Here is a 23,596-nt window from a genome sequence, read left to right as displayed (position 1 = left end):
TTCATGCTTGGAAGCTCATGCATATCATGGTTGAGCAAGAAGCAGCCTACTGTGGCCACTTCTAGTTGTGAAGCTGAGTACAGGGCAGCTTTCACAGCTACGGTTGAGTGTGTGTGGCTCAGACGCCTTATGGCTGATTTGGGTGTTGGGCAGCCATCTGCCACCACCATCTTCACTGACAGTCAGAGCGCATTGGCAGTTGCGCGGAACCCAGTGTTCCATGCTCGTACGAAGCACATTGAGGTGCACTACCATTATGTCAGGGAGAGACTCTCTGCAGGAGAGATCAGTTTGGCTTATGTGCCAACACAGGATAACCTTGCAGACCTTTTCACAAAGGCTCTGCCTCGTGAGAAGTTCGAAGCTTTTCGCAAAGCTTTGGGCTTACTCCCTTTTGTGGATTCGTCCACATAGCTAGGCACTTCCCTATACATGAGTGCTAGCCCTTGTTCACCGCATCACTCCAGGGGGGATTTGTTACCATATTATAGTAGTGATGTGTGTGAACACACTTAGGACCGCCGGGGCACTTTTTCCCTCACTAGGAGGTTTTTTCCCCCGTGCATTGTATATACGCCCATTATCTTCTAGGGCTTGTTATCTTTCATTTTTGGCACTCATAATACACTACTGTGTTGTGCTCAAGCTTCCTCATCTTCTTGAAGTTGTGTGTGCATTCCTGCAACCCTAATTCCAACAAATATTGTGTCAACTTTGAAGACGAGGAGGGGACTTGGGTGCCTGTGGATCTTATCAAGCATACCTACAAAGCGGACAAAAATTTCAGGTTCAAGCTTGCAAGATTCCTCAAAGGCCTTAGTAGCACATATCTAAGGGAGGAGGAAGAAGATAACCTGGTAGATCTTGGAATGGGCAACATCGACACAAGTTTTTTGAGGTGGGACATGACTCTTGCCCTCCTGATCTTGGAGGGAACAGAGAAAAGCAAGGGAAAGAGGAAGGCCACTCCTCCAAAGAAAGCCACACCTTATCTCTTGATCAAGGAAGCTGACCCAAAGGAGGAGATTGTCAGCCCAGTGCAAGAAGCATCTCTTGCACTTGTGACTCTGGCGGAAGAGCCGCAAGCTGAGGCTGTGAAACGGGACATCGAAGGGGACGATGTCATGGATGAAGTTCCAGAGCTCGAAGTGCGAACTCTACACCCCATCATAGTAGAAGGTGTAGAGTTCTTATTTTTGGATGACATCGCCCATGTCCTCGGGCTGCACCAGGATGAAACTCTCTCAGTCATTGCTATGTACGCGGGCATGCGAGACACACAACAACCGTCCAAAGATGATGACATCCGCATTGACTTCAGTTCCGCAGATGTCACAAAGGTGCTTGCGCTCCCGGAAAATCATGCCTCAATAGAGTCCCTTGTGGCAGAGACTCTTGTACAAATATCCCAGTGCAAGGATTTCTACGAGAGTGTGCCAGAAACTAGCTTTGCCCCTCACAAGCCGCTTGCCATTTCGGATTCCGTTAGCCTCCGGAGCATCAATATTAGTGATGCAGACCTTGCGGATCATGATGATGCCATTGAGGTAGTACACCCAATTTCTTCCCTCTTAATTTGTAATTTTTTGAAGTCAACTCATTCTTCTATCTACTTTGTAGACCGCAAGAGAAATGGACTGGTTTGCAAGCCGAAAGGGTGGAGCACGAAAGGAGGTGGAGGGGAAAGATGCTGCGCTATGGCACTACATCCCGAGCTTCAATGCCGAGATGCTTCGCGTGATTCACGACGACTTTTCAAATGACGCGCACTAAATTTTTGAAGTGCAGAGCCCTAAGCACGATCCTGTGTGAAGCCCCTATAGCCCAAAATGCCCATAAATGTATTCTTGTAAATAGGGAAGCAGCTATCTATAGATTTGGTGATAAAAGTGCGGGGTCTTTCCTAGGATTTTGTGGCCTTAGCCTTGGACAAGGCATCACTGATGCCAAAGACATAACCGAACGCATTGGTGACAAACCATCGGTAAAGACTCTCACCCACGAGGCTTTCACCAAGATCATCAAGCGAGTTGGCCAGATCTAATGTACTCATTTGCCTTTTGTGAAAATCAAACAATTAATGACATCAAGATGTTTGTCGAGCTGATTTTAAGTTTTATCTTCTTGATGTGTTTATATGTTGTTGTCGTGTCGTGTCATGATGTTTCAATCAATTTTTGTGAACGCTCGTCTGCCACCACCCGTTCGACTTTGGCTCGACTCGACGGGCCGATTTCTCCTGCGTATGGCCCCAAAAGGGTAGATCAGATGTGCGAGGTGTGCCGAGGCCGGACGGCGGGGGGGCCGGTGGTCGCGCCGTGGAACCTGTGCGCCACGGAGTGACTGTAGCCTATTTGACCTGGGTCGACGGGGGGGGCCGGTGGTCGCGCCATGGAACCTGTGCGCCACGGAGCGACTGTAGCCTGTTTGACCTGGACCTGTACGCCACGGAGCGACTGTAGCCTGTTTGACCAGGTCAAACAGGCTACAGTCGCTCCGTGGCGCACGGTTCCACGGCGCGACCACCGGCCCCCCCGTCGGCCTCGGCGCACCCCGCACATCTGATCTACCAGGTCAAGCAGGCTACAGTCGCTCCGTGGCGCACAGGTTCCACGGCGCGACCACCGGCCCCCCCGTCGGCCCCAGCGCACCCCGCACATCTAATCTACCCTTTTGGGACTATACGCAGGAGAAATCGGCCCATCGAGTCGAGCCAAAGTCGGACGGGTGGTGGCAGACGAGCGTTCACATGAGGTCGAATGTACGTAGCGACAACAATTACATGCAAAAGACTACAATTACCTTGACAAGACGACAATCACTTGCAATAGAAAATAACTTTTTTGAAAATAGACATGGTTTTTTATTAATCAAATTGAGATTACAAAACACGGATTTGTTGCATTACAAAGGCTTCTCCTATCTAGTGAAAGAGAGCGTCGTCTCCACGGATACGCCTAGCTAGACGAAGATCAGATGGCTTCAAAGTGACATGTTTTGCATGCACCATGCACAAAACCGCGTCTTGGAAAAGCGAAACCAAAATATCCTCCGCACCTTGTTGCAGAGCGCCTAGTGCCACCGCTTGCACACAATTGACATCCCGGCGCTGGTCGTGGATAATCTCTTTGACGAGACGCGCAAAAGGTGCCTTTGGAATAATTGGTGTGCAAGTCTTCTGATATTTGCGAATTTCTCTAAGAGCAACTGTCCCTGGTCTCCATCTTTGCTTCTTCTGCGTTGTTGGGGGCGGTGGTGCTTGTGCGTGGCGAGTCCAAGCTGGCGTGTCATTTTTGAACTTTTGTCGCTGCTCTTGGAAGTTATCGGAAGGGGGTTCTGTGCGTTTAGGAATGGTTTTTCCCTTCTTAGCCTTTGCAGGTGTTGGAGTTTTCTTTGCCTTTGCAGATGGAGTCTTCTGAGCTGCTCTCTGCTCTGCCTCCTTCCTTACTCGCTCCTCTTCATCTTTCCTTTCTTTTTCCTCACGAAGCCTCCGTGTGTTTGCTGCCCTGGCTTCTCGTTCAAGCTTCTGTCTCTTATTTTCTACTTCCTCAGCTGAGAGTTTTCTCTTTCCTTTACCAAGTGCACGAGCCAAGACTCTGTCTAGCATTGCATTGAGAATCCTATTACTAGGCAGGTGCTCCCTTTCTAATGTGTGTTCATTTCTCCTCTTTGTATATTATGCTCGAAGACCTTGTATAGCCGCTTCCAAAATTGTGTCATCTTCGTATCCGGCCATTCGCAGATCAGCAACAAATCCGCGAGCTTTTCTGTTAAGCCAATCCTCCTCCGCAGCAAAGAATGCTAATCTTCTCTCGTTGCTTGCGGCGGCCTGAGCTTCTTCTGCAGCCTTCTTATTGTTACCATATTATAGTAGTGATGTGTGTGAACACACTTAGGACCGCCGGGGCACTTTTTCCCTCACTAGGAGGTTTTTTCCCCCGTGCATTGTATATACGCCCATTATCTTCTAGGGCTTGTTATCTTTCATTTTTGGCACTCATAATACACTACAGTGTTGTGCTCAAGCTTCCTCATCTTCTTGAAGTTGTGTGTGCATTCCTGCAACCCTAATTCCAACAATTGGTATCAGAGCAGGCTTCCTCCTCCCGGGCAGCATCACCGGCACCTGCCGCTTCATCTCCTCCGATTGCGACGAGGTTTCACGAGCGTCTGCAGGTTAGTATATGCCGTGGGTGAGCCCAAAGGGCTCGGTCGTTTCAGAATTTTGATCTGAAGTCATTTCGCCCTCCGTTTTTGCATTCCAAGTACTGCGCAGGCAATATCGTCCTACTGTGCAGATTTTCTGTCAAGATTGAAATCTGCAGGACAGGTGCCCATTCGTCTGTTTTGGGCTGTGCTACATAGCACAGGTCGATTTTATACAGGTTTACCTCTTACAGACAGCATTTACATCTAGTAGTACAGTCATTGGCCATGGCTGACAACAATGATGTATTCCGCATGTTGGCTGCTGAGGATAAGTTGGATGGCACCAACTATCCATTGTGGGCATATATGATGCGACATGTATTGGTAGCAAAGGGGTTATGGAACATTGTGCAGGGTATTGATGCACGTCCTATTGTGGCTGGGAATGCTGCAAACACATCAGAAACAGGTACTGTTGATGATGGTGTAGGCACAAGTGCTGTAGCAGCTGTTCGAGAACCACCACTTTCAGCAGAGCAGATTCGTTGGGATGGTAGAGATGCGCAGGCTCATGCCTTGATTGCGCTGTCTGTCAAACGTACCATTATCCCACATATTCGCTCCTGCAGGACTTCTAAGGATGCTTGGGATGTACTTGCCACATTGTATCAGGCAAGAAATGAGGCTCGTGTTGCTTACCTCCGAAAACAGTTGGAGAGTGAGCATATAAACGAAGGTGATTCTATGGATAGCTTTTTGACAAAGATCAAGGATTTCAAAGAGCAGCTCATTTCTGCAGATGAAATCCTGTCAGACAGTTCACTTGTGCAGACTGTTTTGAATGGTCTACCAGATTCTTATCAGGGTTTTGCTTCCACTCTTCGCTTGATGATGAAAGGCAATCCCAATGCCTTATCATTTGAGGAGTTAGTTTCTGTTTTGCTGCAAGAAGACCAGTCAAGGCAAAACAGGAATATTATGCGTGTCGCAGATCAAGCTTTCGTTGCTAGTCAGAGAAGCGGGAAAGGTAAAGCTGGCTTTTCTTCTAGTAAGCAGAAATCTGCAAATGCTGCGCAACCAAAGAAGGAAGACAAAGATGAGAAGAAGGGTGACAAACAGAAGACATTTTGCAAGTACTGTAAGGGAAATGATCATGTCATCAAAGCGTGTCCTAAGCTGGCTGCGAAAGAGGCTAAGAAGAAAGAGGCTGGTATGGCTGTTACAGATGCCTCTCCTTCTAACAATGAATCTGCTAATGTTGTGCTAGATACAGAATGGGCATTCAATGCGCAGTGCAGTTATGACCCATCTTTGCATGACACATGTATGTCTGCAGTAGATTCAGATGTATGGTACTTTGACAGTGGTGCCACTAAGCATATCACCTCGCAGCGCAGTTTATTCACTTTCCTTGAGTCTGCTCCCACAGGGAATACTGTCACTTGTGCCAATAACTCCTCTTATCCCGTTAAAGGAGTTGGACAGATTGTGCTGAATGTTGCAAATGGCAACACCTTTACACTTTTTGATGCATTGTATGTGCCAGGGATCAAAAAGAATCTGCTGTCAGTCTCCGCATTTGCCAAAACAGGTTTGGTTGTAAAATTTGTGGATGACAGATGTACTGTTCATGATCTCTCTTGTGGTGACATCATTGTAGCATCTGGTTCACTATGTCGAGGGCTGTATAAGCTCAATATGGATGGCAAATGTGTAGAGGATTCAGCATGTGCTATTATGGATACGCAGGCTATTTCAAATGCAAAACTGTGGCATGCACGTTTTGGTCATCTGAATTTTGCAAGTTTGCTGCGCCTGCAGAAATCTGAAATGGTGTCTTCTTTGCCTAAGCTTGAGGCACCTGTCAAGCATGTTTGTGAGGGCTGCATATTGGGTAAAATGCAGCGTGCTTCCTTTCCCAAAGATGGATCAGTGAGAGCTGAACGCAGATTGCAGCTTGTTCACAGTGATGTTTGTGGTCCCATGCAAACTCCATCATTTGGAAACTACCTTTACTTCGTGACTTTCATTGATGATTTTACCAGGCATGCATGGGTATATCCTTTGAAGGCAAAGTCCGAAGTGTTTTTGTGCTTCAAACAGTTTTTGGTTATGGCTGAAAATGTGTCAGAAAGTAAGATGGGCACCCTCCGTTCAGATCGAGGGGGGGAGTATATGTCTTCAGAATTTAATGCATTTCTGGCTGAGCGTGGGATAAAACACCAATGTACAGTGCCGTATACACCACAGCAAAATGGTGTGGCTGAGAGAAAAAACAGGTCTCTCATGGAAATGGCAAGATGTATGGTTAAGAGTCAAAGTCTACCACATGGTTTTTGGCTTGAGGCTGTCATGTGTGCCACTTATGTACTAAACAGGTGTCCCACCAAAGCATTACAGGTTGTCACTCCATATGAGGCTTGGCATAGCCGCAAGCCATCTGTTGGCCATTTACGTGTTTTTGGTTGCCTGGCATATGCATTAGTGCCTGTGCAACATCGCAGAAAATTGGATGACAAAGCTGTCAAATGTATTTTTGTTGGATATAGTGCTGAGAGCAAAGGCTATCGTTTGTATCATCCACAGACAAAGCGCATTTTGGTTAGCCGTGATGTTGTATTTGTGGAAGATGCAGTTCAGCCCTTGGTTTCATGTACTAAGGAGACAGATATCAGCTCACGTGATGTCTATGATACATTGTTGCCTCTTTTCAGTGGTGCACAGTCAAGTGCAATACCTCATGAGGCAGTTTTTCAGCCTATGCAGGTTTTAAATGATGGCACAGATCAGCCTATATCTGATGCAGATGTGCATGGTGCACTTGAGGATGAGAGACAAGAGATTGAGGGCTCTAGGAATATGCCTAGATGGCTGGTGCAGACTTTGCGTGACAGCAAGTTGGATGCCCCTTTGTCTAGTCGCACTCGTTCTGGCTCTCATGGTGCCTCTTATGCGTCAGATTGTTATGCATTGGCTGTTTCTAGTATGTGCGATGAAAGTGAGCCTGTTTCATTTGATGAGGCACAAAGTTCAGAAAATTGGATGGCTGCTATGCAAGCAGAATACGATGCTATTATGAAGAATGGTACATGGTCTTTATGTGACTTGCCCCCTGGCAAGAAGGCCATTGGCACTAAGTGGGTATACAAATTGAAGCGTAAGCCTGATGGCACAGTGGATCGCCATAAGGCTAGGCTTGTTGCAAAAGGTTATGCTCAAGAGAAGGGCATTGATTTTGATGAGACTTTTGCTCCCACATGTCGTATGACCACTGTTCGTAGCATCTGTGCATTAGCAGCTCATAATAGTTGGAATGTACATCAGCTGGACATAAAGACTGCGTTCTTAAATGGAGATTTGCATGAGGAGGTGTATGTATCGCAGCCTCGTGGTTTTGTTCAAAGAGGGCAGGAAAACAAAGTGTGCAGGTTAAAAAAGGCTTTATATGGTTTAAAGCAAGCTCCACGAGCTTGGTATGAAAAAATACATGCATATTTGACTGCACATGGGTTTCAGAATAGTCCAACAGAAAGCACTTTGTATGTTAAACGTGTGGATGGTGTACATCTAATCATTGCTCTCTATGTCGATGACATGCTGCTCACAGGACCAAATGAGAGTCATATTGCTGATTTTAAGGCTGATTTGAATGCCTCTTTTGAGATGTCAGATTTGGGGCATTTGCATCATTATTTGGGGATACAATTTAAGCAGTGTGATGGAGGTATTGCTTTGTGTCAGACAAAGTATATTGAAACATTGTTGCGGAGATTTGGCCTTGAAGACTGCAAGCCTATTGCTACTCCAATGGAGACAGGTTTGAAGTTGAGTCTTCATGATGCTGGAGATCACTTTGATGTCACACTCTATCAGACAGCTGTTGGTTGCCTCATTTATGTATGCATTACGAGGCCAGACATTCAGTTTGCAGTCTCACAGGTGAGCAGATTTATGCATAGCCCAGGCATTAAGCATTGGCAGGCAGTGAAGCGTATCTTTCGCTATTTGAGTGGTACTCGGCATCTTGGGTTGTTTTATCCCAAGGGGGGATCATTGCCGCCAGATTTACATGTTTTTTCAGATTCTGACTGGGCTGGTTGTTATGACACACGCGTGTCCACGAGTGGTTTTTGCTTCATGCTTGGAAGCTCATGCATATCATGGTTGAGCAAGAAGCAGCCTACTGTGGCCACTTCTAGTTGTGAAGCTGAGTACAGGGCAGCTTTCACAGCTACGGTTGAGTGTGTGTGGCTCAGACGCCTTATGGCTGATTTGGGTGTTGGGCAGCCATCTGCCACCACCATCTTCACTGACAGTCAGAGCGCATTGGCAGTTGCGCGGAACCCAGTGTTCCATGCTCGTACGAAGCACATTGAGGTGCACTACCATTATGTCAGGGAGAGACTCTCTGCAGGAGAGATCAGTTTGGCTTATGTGCCAACACAGGATAACCTTGCAGACCTTTTCACAAAGGCTCTGCCTCGTGAGAAGTTCGAAGCTTTTCGCAAAGCTTTGGGCTTACTCCCTTTTGTGGATTCGTAACTCTTGTTCACCGCATCACTCCAGGGGGGATTTGTTACCATATTATAGTAGTGATGTGTGTGAACACACTTAGGACCGCCGGGGCACTTTTTCCCTCACTAGGAGGTTTTTTCCCCCGTGCATTGTATATACGCCCATTATCTTCTAGGGCTTGTTATCTTTCATTTTTGGCACTCATAATACACTACAGTGTTGTGCTCAAGCTTCCTCATCTTCTTGAAGTTGTGTGTGCATTCCTGCAACCCTAATTCCAACACTTATCTGCCTCCGCCTTCCTAACTGCCTCGTCTTCTTCCGCCTTCTTGGCAGCCTCATCCTCCTGTGCTTTCTTTGCTGCCTCATCCTCCTCCTGTGTTCTAACGGTCTCTTCGGCTTCTTTTCTTGCTCTCTCAGCTGCCTCCATGTCCTCTGCTTCTTTCTGTAATCTCTCCGCTTCTTGGCGTTCTTGGGCTTCTTGGGCCTCTCTCTCAAGCCTCACACGCTCAGCTTCCAGATCCATTTGGGCTTGTGGGTAAATGTTTGGGATTTCAGTTCTATGTGCCACCGGTAAGGGCCCAAGGTCTTTGAAAATGTCATCCTGCGTATTGGAGGGAGGATCATTTGGGGGCTCCATGTGCGTGAGATATTAGTGCATGAGTGAGAGAGAGAGAGAGAGAGAGAGAGAGAGAGCGAGAGAGTCAAGGGGAGAGGAAGAGAGAGAGAGCTCACAAGTCAAGACTTTTAAAAATGACTATAAAACTCACTGATATTTATAGGGGGCCAAAATTACAAAAAAGTCAATTTACAACAATGAACGCGCCAAAAAGTGGCGAACAAGAATTATTGGGTGGGTAACCACACGCGGCCATTTCTTAGTCGACCACTGTGCCATTGCCTCGCTCTTTCACGTGCCATTGACGCATTGCACCCTTCTCTTTCGCCTTGCACCTACCACCTTCATGATTTTGCGCCTCAAAGACAAATTTCCGGCTCGCTTTTGGGCCTTTCTCCAAGTAAGTGCACGGTAAAACCAATTGAACATTTCCTGAAACGCATTGCTGCGAACCTTGCAACCGCCATGACCCGTGTTCTTAAAATAGGCCGCCTTGGCTTGGTAATGTGATCGTTCCATGGGTTGGTTGCTCCAGAGTGCAAGAGACCCATATTCATCTAGAAAGAAGGAACTGTGCGCATAGAGAATATGCATGTAGTGTGTTATATGAGTTTCCCCCCAAGCATCGATCATTTCGTCTGTGAATCTGTCAATCGAAGTCTTGAATGTAGCTATCTCTGCTTCATCAAGATACGGGCGCTCAAGAAGCCTCATCATCTCATCACAAGCTTCCCACACATGTGCACGCTTCAATCCTAGTGTCGCCTCATTGCCTCGATAGGTTGTTACATCACAAATTTGCTTCCATAATTCAAAATGTGTATGGCTTTGAGCCTCACCATAGTTTGAGAGCAGGTGTCTTGCTTTTGCACCACCCATACATATCTTATTAGGGTTATCTTGGGTACTTGATGGGTTGTTGCGATCCTTAGAGAGGGTGACAGCACCTGCGTGAAGCCCAACGGATGATAAAACAACTTCAAGCTCTTGGATGCCCTGTTCTCGCCATGACTCTGGCTCCATGTTCCAAGCATAATTGATGTGGAGCATCAACAATTTGTCCAAAATTCTAAGTCTTGCGTGCAAGGTACACACATGTACTCGCGACAGTGGAATTGAAAGAATAGGGTTCCAAGTAGCATCCTCCTCTGCGCGAGATGGTGCCTTGCTTTGATTGCAGCTCATAATTCCATTGAGCCAGACGTGCATACCCTTCCCTTTTTGTAATTGATTTGAGCCCTTTGCACTTGCCTGCTTTTACGACCTTTCACCTTGATTGCTTGTTTGGCCTTCCCCACTGCGACACTTGGCATCCTTGGATGACAACAAAAGATGCATGGAAACAAAGTGTTAGCACCGCTTTTAGTTCCCAACATGCATTTGAGGGTCTTGAGATCACCACCAAGGTGCCACTCTATTTCAAAGTGACCAGTGCTGCCAGGCACATGCAAGACTTCACCATTTGATTGCCTGTATATCACTCCTTGAATACCTGTACAGGTGAAGTACCACCTCAGACTGTCATGGTCCTCGTGCGGAAGGGTCCATGCCACCTACCACCATATGTTCTTCTCAGACTACACTCCAAAGTAATCTTGCTTGCGTCGCTTTGTGTGCAAGTTATTCTCCACATCACCTGTTTCATCTTCGCCGTCTAAGCTCTTTCGCTTCAATGCCCTGCTCATGAGTGTCAGACTTGTACGTTCCACCCTTTGGCCCTTTACAACCTGACATTCATCCAATTTGAGGACAAATATAGCCTTTCCATCCGTCTCCTCTAGTGTCATATCATAAAACTGAATCATAGCTCGTTGAAGCGCCTCCACCTCGACGTAAACATTGTTAAACTTGTTGTAAGCAAAATCTTTTGAATTTGACATTGGCATGCTACGATCCACCCATCTGTAGCCGCCTAGGAAGTCGGTAATATTGTTGTTTGCTGACTTCCTTGCCATAACTATACTGTATGGTGTTGGAAGTATAGATCGTGTCATTCCTTTGCCTCGTAGACATGCTGTGATGCAAGTATACAAAGCCCTGTATCCTTTACTGATACCTGTTGTGTCACGCAAGGTGAGCATATCAACGGGACTGACAATCTGCTCAAATTCCTTGAGAAAATACTTTTGAATCCTGTCACGCAACGCACCATTTACTGGATTGGTTATCATATTGATTACTTTCTGCTCTGGAATAATGTGCTCAAGGATAGACTCCTCAGTATTGGAACAACCTAATATTGCTTTAGCACATTCCCTGGACATCACATAGTTTAGAGTCAATGACATAACTATATGAAAAAGGAATGTAATGCTAGTTTTGAAGCTGTGATTACCTTGTTTGACGCACACGTCGCTTGCGAGCCCCCCATCTTTGGAAAGAAGACTCAGAGGCTTGCGCTTTCGCTGCCTTGCATTATATCCCACGGGGAGGTGAGTGAAATGATCGACACGTCGGCGAAGGTTCCGAGTTGAGTTTCGAAGACGGAGATAATTCTCTATAGCTCGATCCCTGCTTTCCACACCTTCATTAAGCTTCATCTTCGGCTATGCATCCTCCTTCTCTAGATCCTTGACTCGAGCCAGCATATGTTCCTTTGTGGCCATGAAAGTTGACGCACATTCTTCCTTTTCTGCCTTGCATAATTTTAGAAGCTTCCTGAGGTGATTTTGATTTGAGAGTTCCTGCAAGTACAAAGAATAGAGCCTCTGACACCCAAGAAGCGTACGACCTGCGTGATATTACGAAAAGGGGGAGGTGCACCAGTGTGTGGATCAAGGGGATAAATGCTTCCATCATTCCAAAGATCAATGGCTTTTGCACCTTGAAGTCGTAGCATCTCAGCAGGAATACATCCCTTCGTTCGATTACTTCGCATTGTGGCATACTCCTCGTCTAAGTCCACGTGCAAGCGAAACTTTGATTGCTTGTTGGTGATGTCCCGTAGAGCCATTGTACCTAGCAAATGGAGATGGAGATGTAGATGGATACAGAGATGGAAATGTGGATGGTGATGGAGATGATGGAGGATGGAGGATGGAGGTGGAGGATGGAAATGTGGATGGTGATGGAGGAGATGAAGATGGTGATGGTGATGGAGATGGAGGTGGAGGAGATGCAGATGGATACAGAGATGGAAATGGAGGCCTTGAGGAGATAGATATGGAGAGCTTGCTAGTGATGGAGATGGAGTGCTTCAGCTTGCAAGGATGTGTAGATCTGTACCTTCACAGGAGGGGATGGTGAGCTCTTCCATGAGAGCTGGTGGAGAGGATGATAGATATGGAGAGCTTGCTAGTGATGGAGATGGAGAGCTTCAGCTTGCAAGGATGTGTAGATCTGTACCTTCACAAGAGGGGATGGTGAGCTCTTCCATGAGAGCTGTGGTGGAGAGGATGATGGAGTAGGAGGTCCAGATCTGCAGGCCATGGCTCCTAGAGAGAGAAAAAGAAGCCCTTACCCAAGTAAAACACCCTAAACGCGTTTTAGAGAGAGAGTGTAGAGAGAGTGGGATCTGCAGCACCTCCAAAAAGGGAGGGAACAAAGTGACGAAAATTTTCAAACATTCTTTGTGAAAGGTACTTCACTACAAGACAAAAAGGCAGTTAGGTCCATATTCCTTCCCAAGGACAGAAGATCTAATGATTAGATCACCTTTTGGCCTATTTTCTTTTTTGTAGAAAAGGAAAAATGCATTTTCAGGCCTAGGCCACTAGCTTGGTCAAAGCTTGATTAGCATTTTAAGCATTTCACTGAGTGTCCAAATAAAAGGGCCCAAGAAGACCCCAAACAAGTCCTAATGTTAATCTGAAATTGGATTTAAAATGATCCCACTCTTACATCTCTACATAGCCTCATATTACATCAAATAATGTGGATTTTACCATTTTAATTGCCAATATGTACACACCCCCATGTGCACCCACTCACATGTGCACATAACACTCTTTACACACACTCGTGAGACGAGTGAAAAAACACTGCATAATATGCATGTGTGCACATCACATGCACACCCATTAAACCCTAACGTGCACACACTCGCCTACTCATGTGTATACAGAGCACCCATGCACACGCATCCCTCCCCCGCCCCTTAAAAACTCACGCCCTTACGAGTGCTCATGAAAAAACTTTTTTCTCAACCTGTCTAAGAAGGACAAGGTTGAAGCCTAATCGGTTTTCATGCTACTAATTATTTTTATCACTAAATATGTATAATTGTTTTTCGGTTTTCTTAAGAATGAAGTTAAATTCTTGCCGGTTCAAAATACACTAAATGCTAGTTTTTTTGTGAGCACTCCCTGCTCGCCGCCACCACCGCCTTACCCTGCCTTGCCGCTTGCTGCTTGTTCCTTACATGTCTGCCATTGCCTCTGCCCTTCACACTCGTCCCAGCATCATGTGATATCCTCTGTTGCCCTTTCGTCACGCATAGAATTGTCTCGCCCTAGTGTCACCCACTACACCGCTTAGGAGCGAGAACTACCTTCCCGTCTTGCATCATTGAAGTGGACGAGAAGGGTAGCTATCATCAATCCCTGAACAAGAGCGTCGACCTGCTTTACCGTGTGCAAGTTTGTTTTTCTTGCTGCCCTGCACAAATGAAGGTGGTTCTCGAGAGTCCCGAGGTCATGTGTGTTCGAGCCACCCCTCTCTAAGCAGTGGCATGTAGGGTGTGTGTGTGTTGTTCTATCTAATTCCAGCCAGGATTATAACATCTATTCCCTTTTGCTCAAGGGAATAAAAGAAAAGCAAGGCGAGGAGGAGATTTTGCCACCCCACAATAATAAGACCACTGGCAAGCTAAGCACCATAAGGCCATTGACAAACCCCCAACTCTAGTGTACAAGAGGGTCTGCTTGCATGTAGGGCTCACCATTGAGTTAGTAGAGCACTCCCATAAAGGGTAAAGCTGGTGTTTGCTTGTAGGTACCCTCCCAAAAAGTCCAAAAAGCACACCTGCCAAAAATTCCAAGAGCTTCCACCTAGGGGGAAGAGAGTTGGGTAGGCGACAGGGGACCTCAAGGAGGAGGGGGCTCCAAAATGACACTTTTTTGGGTTAGAATTAGCTAATATTGTGCGCGCGTGCACACACATACACACACACACACACACACACAACCCTAAGGGCAAGGGGACAAGAGGGACACACAAATACACACATGCACATATACATGCACACACATTACCCCAAGGGAAAGAGAGAGGGGTTTGTGGTTGGGGGTGGGATCTAGGAGGGAGGGAAGCGCAAGGTTGGGAAGAGAGTGGGGAAGAGGAGGGCACACAATATATACATACATACATATATATAATATATACATATGTGTGTGTGTGTGTGTATATATACACACACACACACATACATATACGTATATACACACACACATATATACATATATATATATGTGTGTGTGTGTACATGTGTGTGTGTGTGTGTGTGTGTGTGTGCGCAACCCGGAATATATAATTTCAGCTCACAAAATTTACAGTTTTAGAGGGGGTTGAAGGTAAAGAGAGAGAGAGAGAGAGAGAGAGAGAGAGAGAGAGAGCACCACACTTATGTATACACACACATTCCCTATATAATATTTATATACCTTGTCTCTCTCCCTTTCACACACACACACAAATACACATAAATGTATACCCTACTCAAAAGGGTGCACACATATAAACACATGCAAATGTAAATGTATTTGATATAAAGATTTATATATACATGCATGTATGTGTGAACGTGGCATGATGTATCAATGACGTATTGCTACACATGCATGTGTGTGTGTGGGGGGGTAGGTGTGTGTGAGGTGGATCATATTTATAAACTTTATATATATATATATATAGTGTGTGTACGTATGTATTTATATACGTACACATATAGTGTGTACGTATGTATTTATATACATATATAAATACACACACTTCCAATCATACATGCACATATACACACGTACATACATGCACAAACACACTTGAATGTACGTGTGCGCACAAATATTTTTTTTTTGAAAAAAATACCCTCACATGTGCACATATAGGGAGACACAAGTGATCACGGCAAAAACTTTTTGTCGCAGCGGGGTCACATACTAGTTATGTATTAAAACCAAATGGTAACGGATCGACGACTTTTTACGAGATCTTATCATGTATTCGTGTTAATATGCTGTGACTGAAGTGACCGTGTGCTGGCCAACTGGACGTAGCCCGCCTGGCGGAAACAGGCGACTCTTCCGATGCAAATTGTTGTATCTGAGACGAAAGCTTTGCAAGCATGTGGTGATCAGATGGCTGCAGGGAGCTAAGGCGAGAGAGAGAGATAGAGAGAGAGAGAGCGCGCGCGCATTAGGAGCTGTTATTGCTCAGAAATTTAGAGTCATGAAAAGGCTGACAATACTAGATACCAGGCCGCCCGTGCTGGCTCCAGCTCCGCTGCCCAATCCTGCCCAACAACTACATCAGGCCGTCAGCCCTTCTTTGAACGTGCTGTCTTTCGGTTTCCTTGCCGCAGCCGTCCTCATGTCTGTCTTTCTTGTGGTTGCCGTCTTCGAGAGGCTCCTTCACAGACCCCGGTCTTCTTCATCATCGTCGTCCTCCTCCGCCTTGCCCACCTCTGATCCTGATCACGCCCCTTCTGTTGGCCAAGCCTCTGGAGTGGCCTCTTTTACAGACGACATGGGCAGGATTATCCCGGTAAGTCTAACTCTCATCGTGCATTTCTTATACTGTAGAAACAATGCTCTTCTTTTGTTACAGAGACGCATTCTGTTATAGATATAGATATAGCTATAGATAGTAAATAGATAGAGATAGAAGAAGAAATAAAGAATTTGTATTAACCTAGACCTACAGAACGCCAAAATGACCTATGAGACCAAATACATAACATAAAGACCTTACTGGTTTTGAGCTAAACTGGTGATATCGCAAAAGGATACACATCTTATTAATCAACTAGTAGATGTCACTAAAAAACATTTGGATTTGGATTTGGTTTTTGTTTAGGTTTTGCTTTGCACTAGCAAAAATCCTCAATGAGAGCATAGAGTGTCCACATGCCTTTTTTCAGAGCTGCTCTAACTTTGGCTAATTCTGGATTCTTGTGCTTGAGTTGCATTGGAGTTAATTCCTTTGTGATCTATGTCTTTCTGCCTATAAGTTTGTTTGATTGTTTTAGACCCCAATCTTATTGACTTTGGTAAGATACATGAGTACTCAATGTTTACCTTATCTTGAAACTTTGGCAACACATGTGAAGTGCCTTCATTGTCATAATTCATATTCCTTGACTTCGGTGTGCCATCAAACTCCAGATCATCTCTTGAGAACTGGAGCTCGTGTAGGCGTCCTATCAAAAGGAATCAGGGTACAGAGTCAAAGGCTTTGCGGACATCCATAAAGCAGCAATACACACGTCTCTTACGTGACCTCGCCTCCTCTATGATAGCTCGTAAAGTAAGGATATGGTCCAGCATGGAGAAGTTTCTCTTGAAGCTTGAATGGTGTGATGCTCTATGTCCCATCCTCTCTGCCATAGAGCTCATCATGTCCTCTAGTACTACTCCATAGACCTTGGCCATTGTGTGGCTAATCTTGTAATTGCCCGAATCCATGGTGTCTCTTGCTTTGTGGATGGGGATGATGGTGTTGGTGGGGGGGAATCCTTCACAAAGTGCTCTGTTAAAAAGACTCGAGACACTACATGGCGCCAATGGGCAAAGTGTTCCCCTCGTAGATCCTCATGATCTTTTTCTCTCCCATTATGCAACTTTTTAAGAGCCCTAGTAACATTGAGAGCATCGAAGAGGTAAGATAATGTGGGCCAAGGAACGTGTGACATTTGGCTGGTTTGGCACATCATACACAACTCTCATGCATAGGCTTCCCAAAGGCTAGGGTCTGTGTGATAGGTATGGGGGTTCTTTTTTCCTCAAGAATGCACGAAGCTCCTAAGGGTCGTTGCTCAGAAAGAGCTGGTGTAACTCTTGTTCTTGTCTGGCAAGAAATACGCACTTGTTTCGACGAGTGAGTCTACGGAAGATGCGTTGAATCTCACGGGCTTAAATCGGTCAATGTTCCCTCTCGTTGTGGCCTTGTAAGGAGGCTCTAGGGTTCGGAACCATCATCTGGCTGCTCTATCCAGAGTCAGTCAAAAAGCTAAGACCGGAGCTTGGTGGTAGGTCTGGTCCATGCAGGGAATGTCGATCTCGTGGGAGAGGGACTCCAATGATGTCACGATGATATGGAGTGTTGGAATGCCCACTGCTCGGGTGACGCAATGGAGGTCGCTATGGGGGGCATCTCGACTACCTGACCAAGGATCCTGCCAATTGCTAGGAGGACTGGTATGTATTCCTTGGGGAGCCCTGGGAAGCAAACTGTAACCGGGAAAACTGCTGCCTATGCTAGCAGGTTTGACTCGGGTGAGAATCATGATTCCAGTGTGCCAAGAAGAGCTGCGCCTCCCATACTAGGAGTGGGCTCCGGTCAAGGACGCTTACGGTGAGGGCCGAGGAGTTGAACTCATCCTTAGATAGCCCTTGCCCATGAACTGAATGTCGATGGTCCAGCTCTGGTTTCCAACCAAGGCTGCCTGAAGCAGGTCTCTAATCTGCCTGTGTGCCCCAATGTGGAGACCATCTGTTTCCTGTTTGTTTCCCTACCGAGCACAAGTTGTGTTCACACAATCTTGGGCCCACTTCTAGATAGATGCAAGTCTTCACCTCGAATCTTCTGGTCACTAGCTGACCCCTTGTGTGAAAATGGCATTTTTCCCAGCCCTAAAAAGGGAATTTTTTGGGTTTTATTGGATTTATTTGTTTTAATTGGGTCTCGCTGCTGGCCGACAGCTGGGCTGACCAGCAGCACACCACCACTATCTATAGCATAGCCTCATTACTCAGCATCAGTACCACATCATTGACCACATCATCGTCTGCATGTTGCTGCTGCCGGTGCCTGCACTACATCAGATCTTCATCTTCGCCATTCAGCAGTAGCACTTCTCTTGCAGCACACCTTGGGACAGTAGCACAATACAGCACATTAGCGTTTTACATCAGCTCACACGTTGGGACAGCAGCCCACTCTTTGCTACAGTACAACACATCAGCGTTTTGTCATCAGTTCATATCTTGGGACAGCAGCCCACTCTCTGCTACAGCACATCTGTGTTTTTCTTCTACAGTTCACCTCGGGACAACAGCCCTCTTTGCTCACCATCTCACATCATCGGGACGGCATCCCTCTCTGCTTATCTTCATCAACACCACTTGGGACAGCAGCCCTCTTTGCTCCTCACCACCACTCGGGTATTGCAGCACCCTTGTTACCAGAGCTTGCACCACTACACCACTTGGGACGGCAGCCCTCTCTGCTCCTCATTACCAGTCAAGTATTGCAGCACCCTCATCACCAAAGCCTGCACCACTTGGGACGGCAGCCCTCTCTGCTCTTCATCACCCCTCACGTACCGCAATAAACACCATATTGGGGAATATGGGAATTTCCCACAAGTTTGGGACACGTGGTCAAAAGTTTGGATTAACCATAACTTGAACACCACTAATCCAAAATGAGCGCTTTATAGCTCTTTAGATTCCATTTTTCAAGCGCTTTCCAACGATAGGTCATATGATAGGGTTTTGAGAAACTTACAAACATGTTATCCATGTCCCCTTTTTAAGTATTCAAAAATGGGAATTGGGAAATTCCCAAATTCACTAATATGGTGTTAATACTCTTGTAACCAAAGTCTGCATCACTCCACCTTCCGCTGCCCACTACCACCTCGGATTGCCTTTGCATCCACCAATGTGAGCCTTCGACACCGACCACCTCACGGAGTGCCTTTGCCTCACATCGACGCGAGCCTTCATCATCGATTGTGCTTTAGCTCCGACATCGTCTTTGCTTTTGCATTGGTCTTCTACTTAGAGTCTCCTCACATCAGAGGGCCTCTTGTACATATTTTCATTCACCATCATACATTCACCCATTTCATGCTGTGTTGTTTTGCTCTGATCTCTCGTACATCTGGCCCTTTTGTCCTTTTGCCCTCACACCCCTCCTATGCCTGCATAGATCATGTAGACTTGGCACAGGTGTAGAGGAGGATGCCATTTAGGTGTGTTGGTACTCAGCTATACAGATGTGCTGATAATTGGCCATATGAGAGTGCTGGAATTTTGCTGTACATGCATACTGCAATCAGCTTCACAGGGTGCTGTTGGAGAGTGGTGGAGTGCTGGCAGCTCACGCTTTTCTGTTTGGGACTTGTGTGTATGATTTGTGGGAGAGAAAGCTCTCTTTTTCAACTTTTAAATCTCTAGTGATTGGTTTTGACCACCATTTGTGTGCCATACAAAAATTGCTTCTGTCAATACCCAATCATTGTCAACACCAGTGTTGATGTGAGAGCCTCTTTCAATTTGTAAAAGTCTTGTACAACTTTCGTTGTGACTTGAAATTTTAGTTCTTATGTTTTACTCCCTTCAAAATGTCAAAAAGAGGAGCTGCCTAAGGCAATACCATCGTGATCAATAATGTAGCCTAGATAAAAAAAACCTGATCCAAAAGAAAGAAGACTTCTTATTGTTGTAGAGCTGTTTCTTTTGAAGTGACTCCAATGCTTTCTCTAAATGCTCTATGTAATCTTGAGGAGTACTTTAGAAAAGATTAGGATATCATCAAGGAATACAAACATTTTATCATCTAGGAATGCAAACATTCACTTCATCAGAGGCTTGAATTTCTGCATCATATCTTGTTGAAAGATGTTGGGGCATTGGTGAGACCAAAAGGCATAACCATAAATTCATAATGGCCTCTCTTTGTTTGGAATGTGATCTTATGCTTCATGTATTTTTACAATTTTGATCTGATGTTAGCCCCTCTAAAGGTCTGTCTGAGAGAATCTTTGGCACATCTAGCCTCTCAAAAGATATATTGTATTTATGGCATTGAAAACTTGCTCTTGACTGTGATCTTGTTCAAAGCTCATCATCACAGTCGAGCTGACCCGTCTATCTTTTTGATGAAGAAGATCGGAGCATAAAAAGAGGAGTGGTTTGGCTGAAAAAGAGGTTATGTGATTGTTGTTTGTCTATCTTAATTGAGTAGATTTATTCCACCCAAGATCCAAGTGACAGCTCCTACAAGTCACTTCTAGTCGTGTGATTGGCAAGACTATCTTCCACTTGCAAAACTTGTATATGACAGTGGAAAGCATGCAGCCCCCCAGATGAGTCCATTTAGCAACCTAGGGCTCTGATGGCTATTGGATTTGTAAACATTAAAGTGCAAGCAGCATCTGACTTTTCATGCTAACAGTAGGAGATGTTATCCCTATGTGTGGGGAAAGACTGTTACCAAATAGGAACTTGTCAAAGGATTCTGTCTAATTGTCTAGTTCCATTCGTCATCGACCCGTGTCTGTCATTGTCCTATTCTGTCTGTCTACTTTTTTCCTGCTGTTCAGGCTACTTCTGTCGTGTTCCGTCTGTCTATGTTGGAGTTTTGCTGATTGTTGTCCACTGGGCTGCGTTGGGCTCTCTGCTGTTGCATATTCTCATGAACAAGGGAGGCAAGAATGAATATGAAGAATGGAGGGCTGGACTTAGGCCAACTTCTCCCCTGGCTTGCTGGTTGTGGGATGAAAACAGGGGAAAATCCCCTTTTGAGATCCTTATTAAGGGCTGTTCACCCATCCGCGTTTCTCTGGCCACTCTGGGTTGATGGGGCAATTTTGAGGAACCCGGACTCCAACGTCTCCACTCCTATGTGGCTTTTATGGCAGCATAGTGACCCCATTGTTGAGATCTCCCTTTGTATGATTTTATTTTACTTTAGAAGTTCCTGACTTGTCCATCTCCATATGGCCATGTGCCATTGGGTGGTTTTTTCCCTTCATTGGCTTGCACCTACAACTACAAACCCTAACTCACTTCTACAGGCACTTCGTTAGCCATTCCTTCGTGAGGGTTTGCAAAGGTATGCCAAACCCTAGCTCTCCTAGATTACCTTGTAGATGTATATGACATGACAAATAAATGCTCTAACTTTATTTACCAGTAGGGGAAGAAAAAGGGACATATGTTTTAAGTTAATGAAGGCTGGAGCCAAGAGGATTCAGGAAGTAGACATGTAGGTACCAATCTTAGATTCGTGCCCGCCCTAGGCCTTCACGAAGGGAAATTCATGGAACTAGTGGTTTTCTGAACCAAAACAACCTTTGCAAGGAGAATCTTTTTGAATTACCTCCTAAATTTGAATTTTCCACACCCATTGAGATGCACTTGCTCGGTGTACTGCCATGTGGGATTACACACATACAAAAAAGTGGCCTGCAGGGTCTATGGTGCTTGAAGCCCACGCACAAAAAAGTGGTGTGCTCACTGCTTAGCGCCTGCACAATGGGCAGAGTTTGTCTCTTGCTGCTCAATTCTCATTTTCTTACTGATGGTACTTTCCTTACTGATGAGCACACTTAAAATGTTAGGTACTCTCTAACTGAACGAGATCTCAAAATCCTTGTACTCCTTGCAAATATCATATAGTGTTGCAAGCATGAGGTCATTATCGTCAACCATAACTGCTTTGGATTCCAACAGGATGGAGATCTTCCTAATCTTCAAAATGTAATCCTTGATGTTGAAGTTCTCTCTCTTTGCATTGTTGATCTCTTCCAAATTTTAGTGCAATTTCATGGCATTAGGGGATCCCTCAATAGAATGGTTAGTTTGTTCCATACTTGCTCAGGTGTCAGCGCATTCTGGATATGTTCAATCATGCCATTTGGGACTGAAATCCCACACAGCATTTCCTCATCACTAAGCTAGACAGTTCTTTTTAGAAATCTTGCAAGCTGTAGGATGATATGAAAATGTGATTATGAGGAAGAAGTGGTTCTATTTTGTTTCACGTTCTAGCTAATGTTCATTCCTGGTCTCTCTGCAGGAGAAAAGGCATTTGATAGATATGTCGGTGCTCATGCCAGGCCAAGATGTCCCTACCTTCATAGCTAGTCCAGCTCCATTTCAGAAAGCCCACAATGATGGTGATCATAATGTAGGGCCTAACCCTACATGAGCAGGACATTAATTCTAAACTTGAAGAGATTGCCAGCATGTCGCTGGATGGGCATTGGGAAGTTTGAGAGTTGAGAAGCACTTTTGTGGCCATGTTTACCTAAAAACTTGAGTAAAGTTTGAGAATTGGAATAATGGCATTATAAGTTTATGATTTCATAGAACCTTTGAGATCCAGGGGGTATCACTAACATGAAACAAGGTCATTGAGAACCCATTGTTATTGCTTTACTGGGTTTTACACGACTTTTTAGCTCAGACTTAGATAGCAAGATACATCCTGGGCTTTCATCTTCGATTCTTACATTGTGCCATACTGCTTAAACAATTATATGAAAATTTGATCCCTGCAGATGAGGTGCATGCATACATCCTCTTGTTTCCAAAGGGGCTAGCGCTCAGGAGGATGACTGATAACCAATTGTAAAACTAAGGCTGTGTATATACCCAAGCAGCCTTTGAAAAAACTTTCCTTGTAAACCCTTGTATCGAATTTGATTACTGCAGTTAGGTGCATTTTCTTTGTTTTCAAAATTGAAGAACCTGCAAGTTGTAATGCCATGTTGAATTGTGACCTCAATCAAGTAGGAACCATTGCCTTGCTTCTCTTAAAGGTGATTTCCAAAATGTTTTAAATGCCATGCCCTGATTGTCAAGTTCCATGAATACTATCATACTACCCAAATCCTTGGATGAGGGCTTGGAACAAACCACTTATCAAAATACACCGAAGTAGTTAGTGTTAGAAGTCATCTCCTATCTTTATGTTGACACCAGGGCCTTTGTTGTGGGTGTGCCCACCCTTGTAGGTGTTTTCTCATTTTTCCTCACTCCCCGTATTTTTCCCATATTTTTTTCATTTTTTTTGTGGCTTGGGAGGCAGCACTGTGGTGGCAGGAGGACCCATTTGTTAGCTGACTGCATCAGTCTACTTGCTGGAGGTGGCTGACTGTATTTGACAGGTCGTGGACTTCACAGTTGCTGGCCGACAGTGCTCAGCTGGCCGACTGGTGTTTTGTTGCTGGTCGTGGAGTTCTACAAGTCTTGTCGGCTGCCTATGAGCAGGCCGACTGCAGTATTGGGGCCATATAAAATGGCCCCATAGCCCCCTTGTCATTGTGTATCATTCCGGGATCTTCTTTGTGTATATAGAGCAAAGTTACACGCCTCTATCACTCTCTCTTGTGCTGTTATTTTCTGCATTGCGTTTGCTCATGTT

At 45.4% G+C, this 23,596-nt stretch overlaps 1 protein-coding gene across 1 annotated transcript; it reads left to right on the top strand.

The window, feature by feature from the left end:
- Positions 1–15,667: 15,667 nt before the first annotated feature.
- Positions 15,668–23,181, top strand: LOC147604244 (uncharacterized). Its single transcript, XM_086795261.1, has 2 exons — positions 15,668–15,982; positions 22,247–23,181. The coding sequence occupies exons 1-2, from the start codon at positions 15,668–15,670 to the stop codon at positions 22,376–22,378; spliced, it is 447 nt and encodes a 148-aa protein (XP_086651387.1). The 3' UTR covers positions 22,379–23,181.
- The last annotated feature ends 415 nt before the right edge of the window (positions 23,182–23,596 follow it).

Source organism: Cibotium barometz, chromosome 62 (assembly GCF_041138505.1).
Source record: "Cibotium barometz isolate CiBa-2024 chromosome 62, ASM4113850v1, whole genome shotgun sequence".
NCBI classification, from domain to species: Eukaryota; Viridiplantae; Streptophyta; class Polypodiopsida; order Cyatheales; family Cibotiaceae; genus Cibotium; species Cibotium barometz.
The sequence above is the reverse complement of the archived record's forward strand: the minus strand, read 5'-3'. Positions and strand labels throughout refer to the sequence as shown.

What these genes read in the sequence shown, in the direction of transcription:
- LOC147604244 (XM_086795261.1), top strand. Translation starts at nt 15,668, where the DNA reads ATGAAAAGGCTGACAATACTAGATACCAGGCCGCCCGTGCTGGCTCCA. An exon ending in ACATGGGCAGGATTATCCCG is followed by an intron (nt 15,983 to 22,246) that starts GTAAGTCTAACT and finishes GTCTCTCTGCAG; the next exon opens with GAGAAAAGGCATTTGATAGA.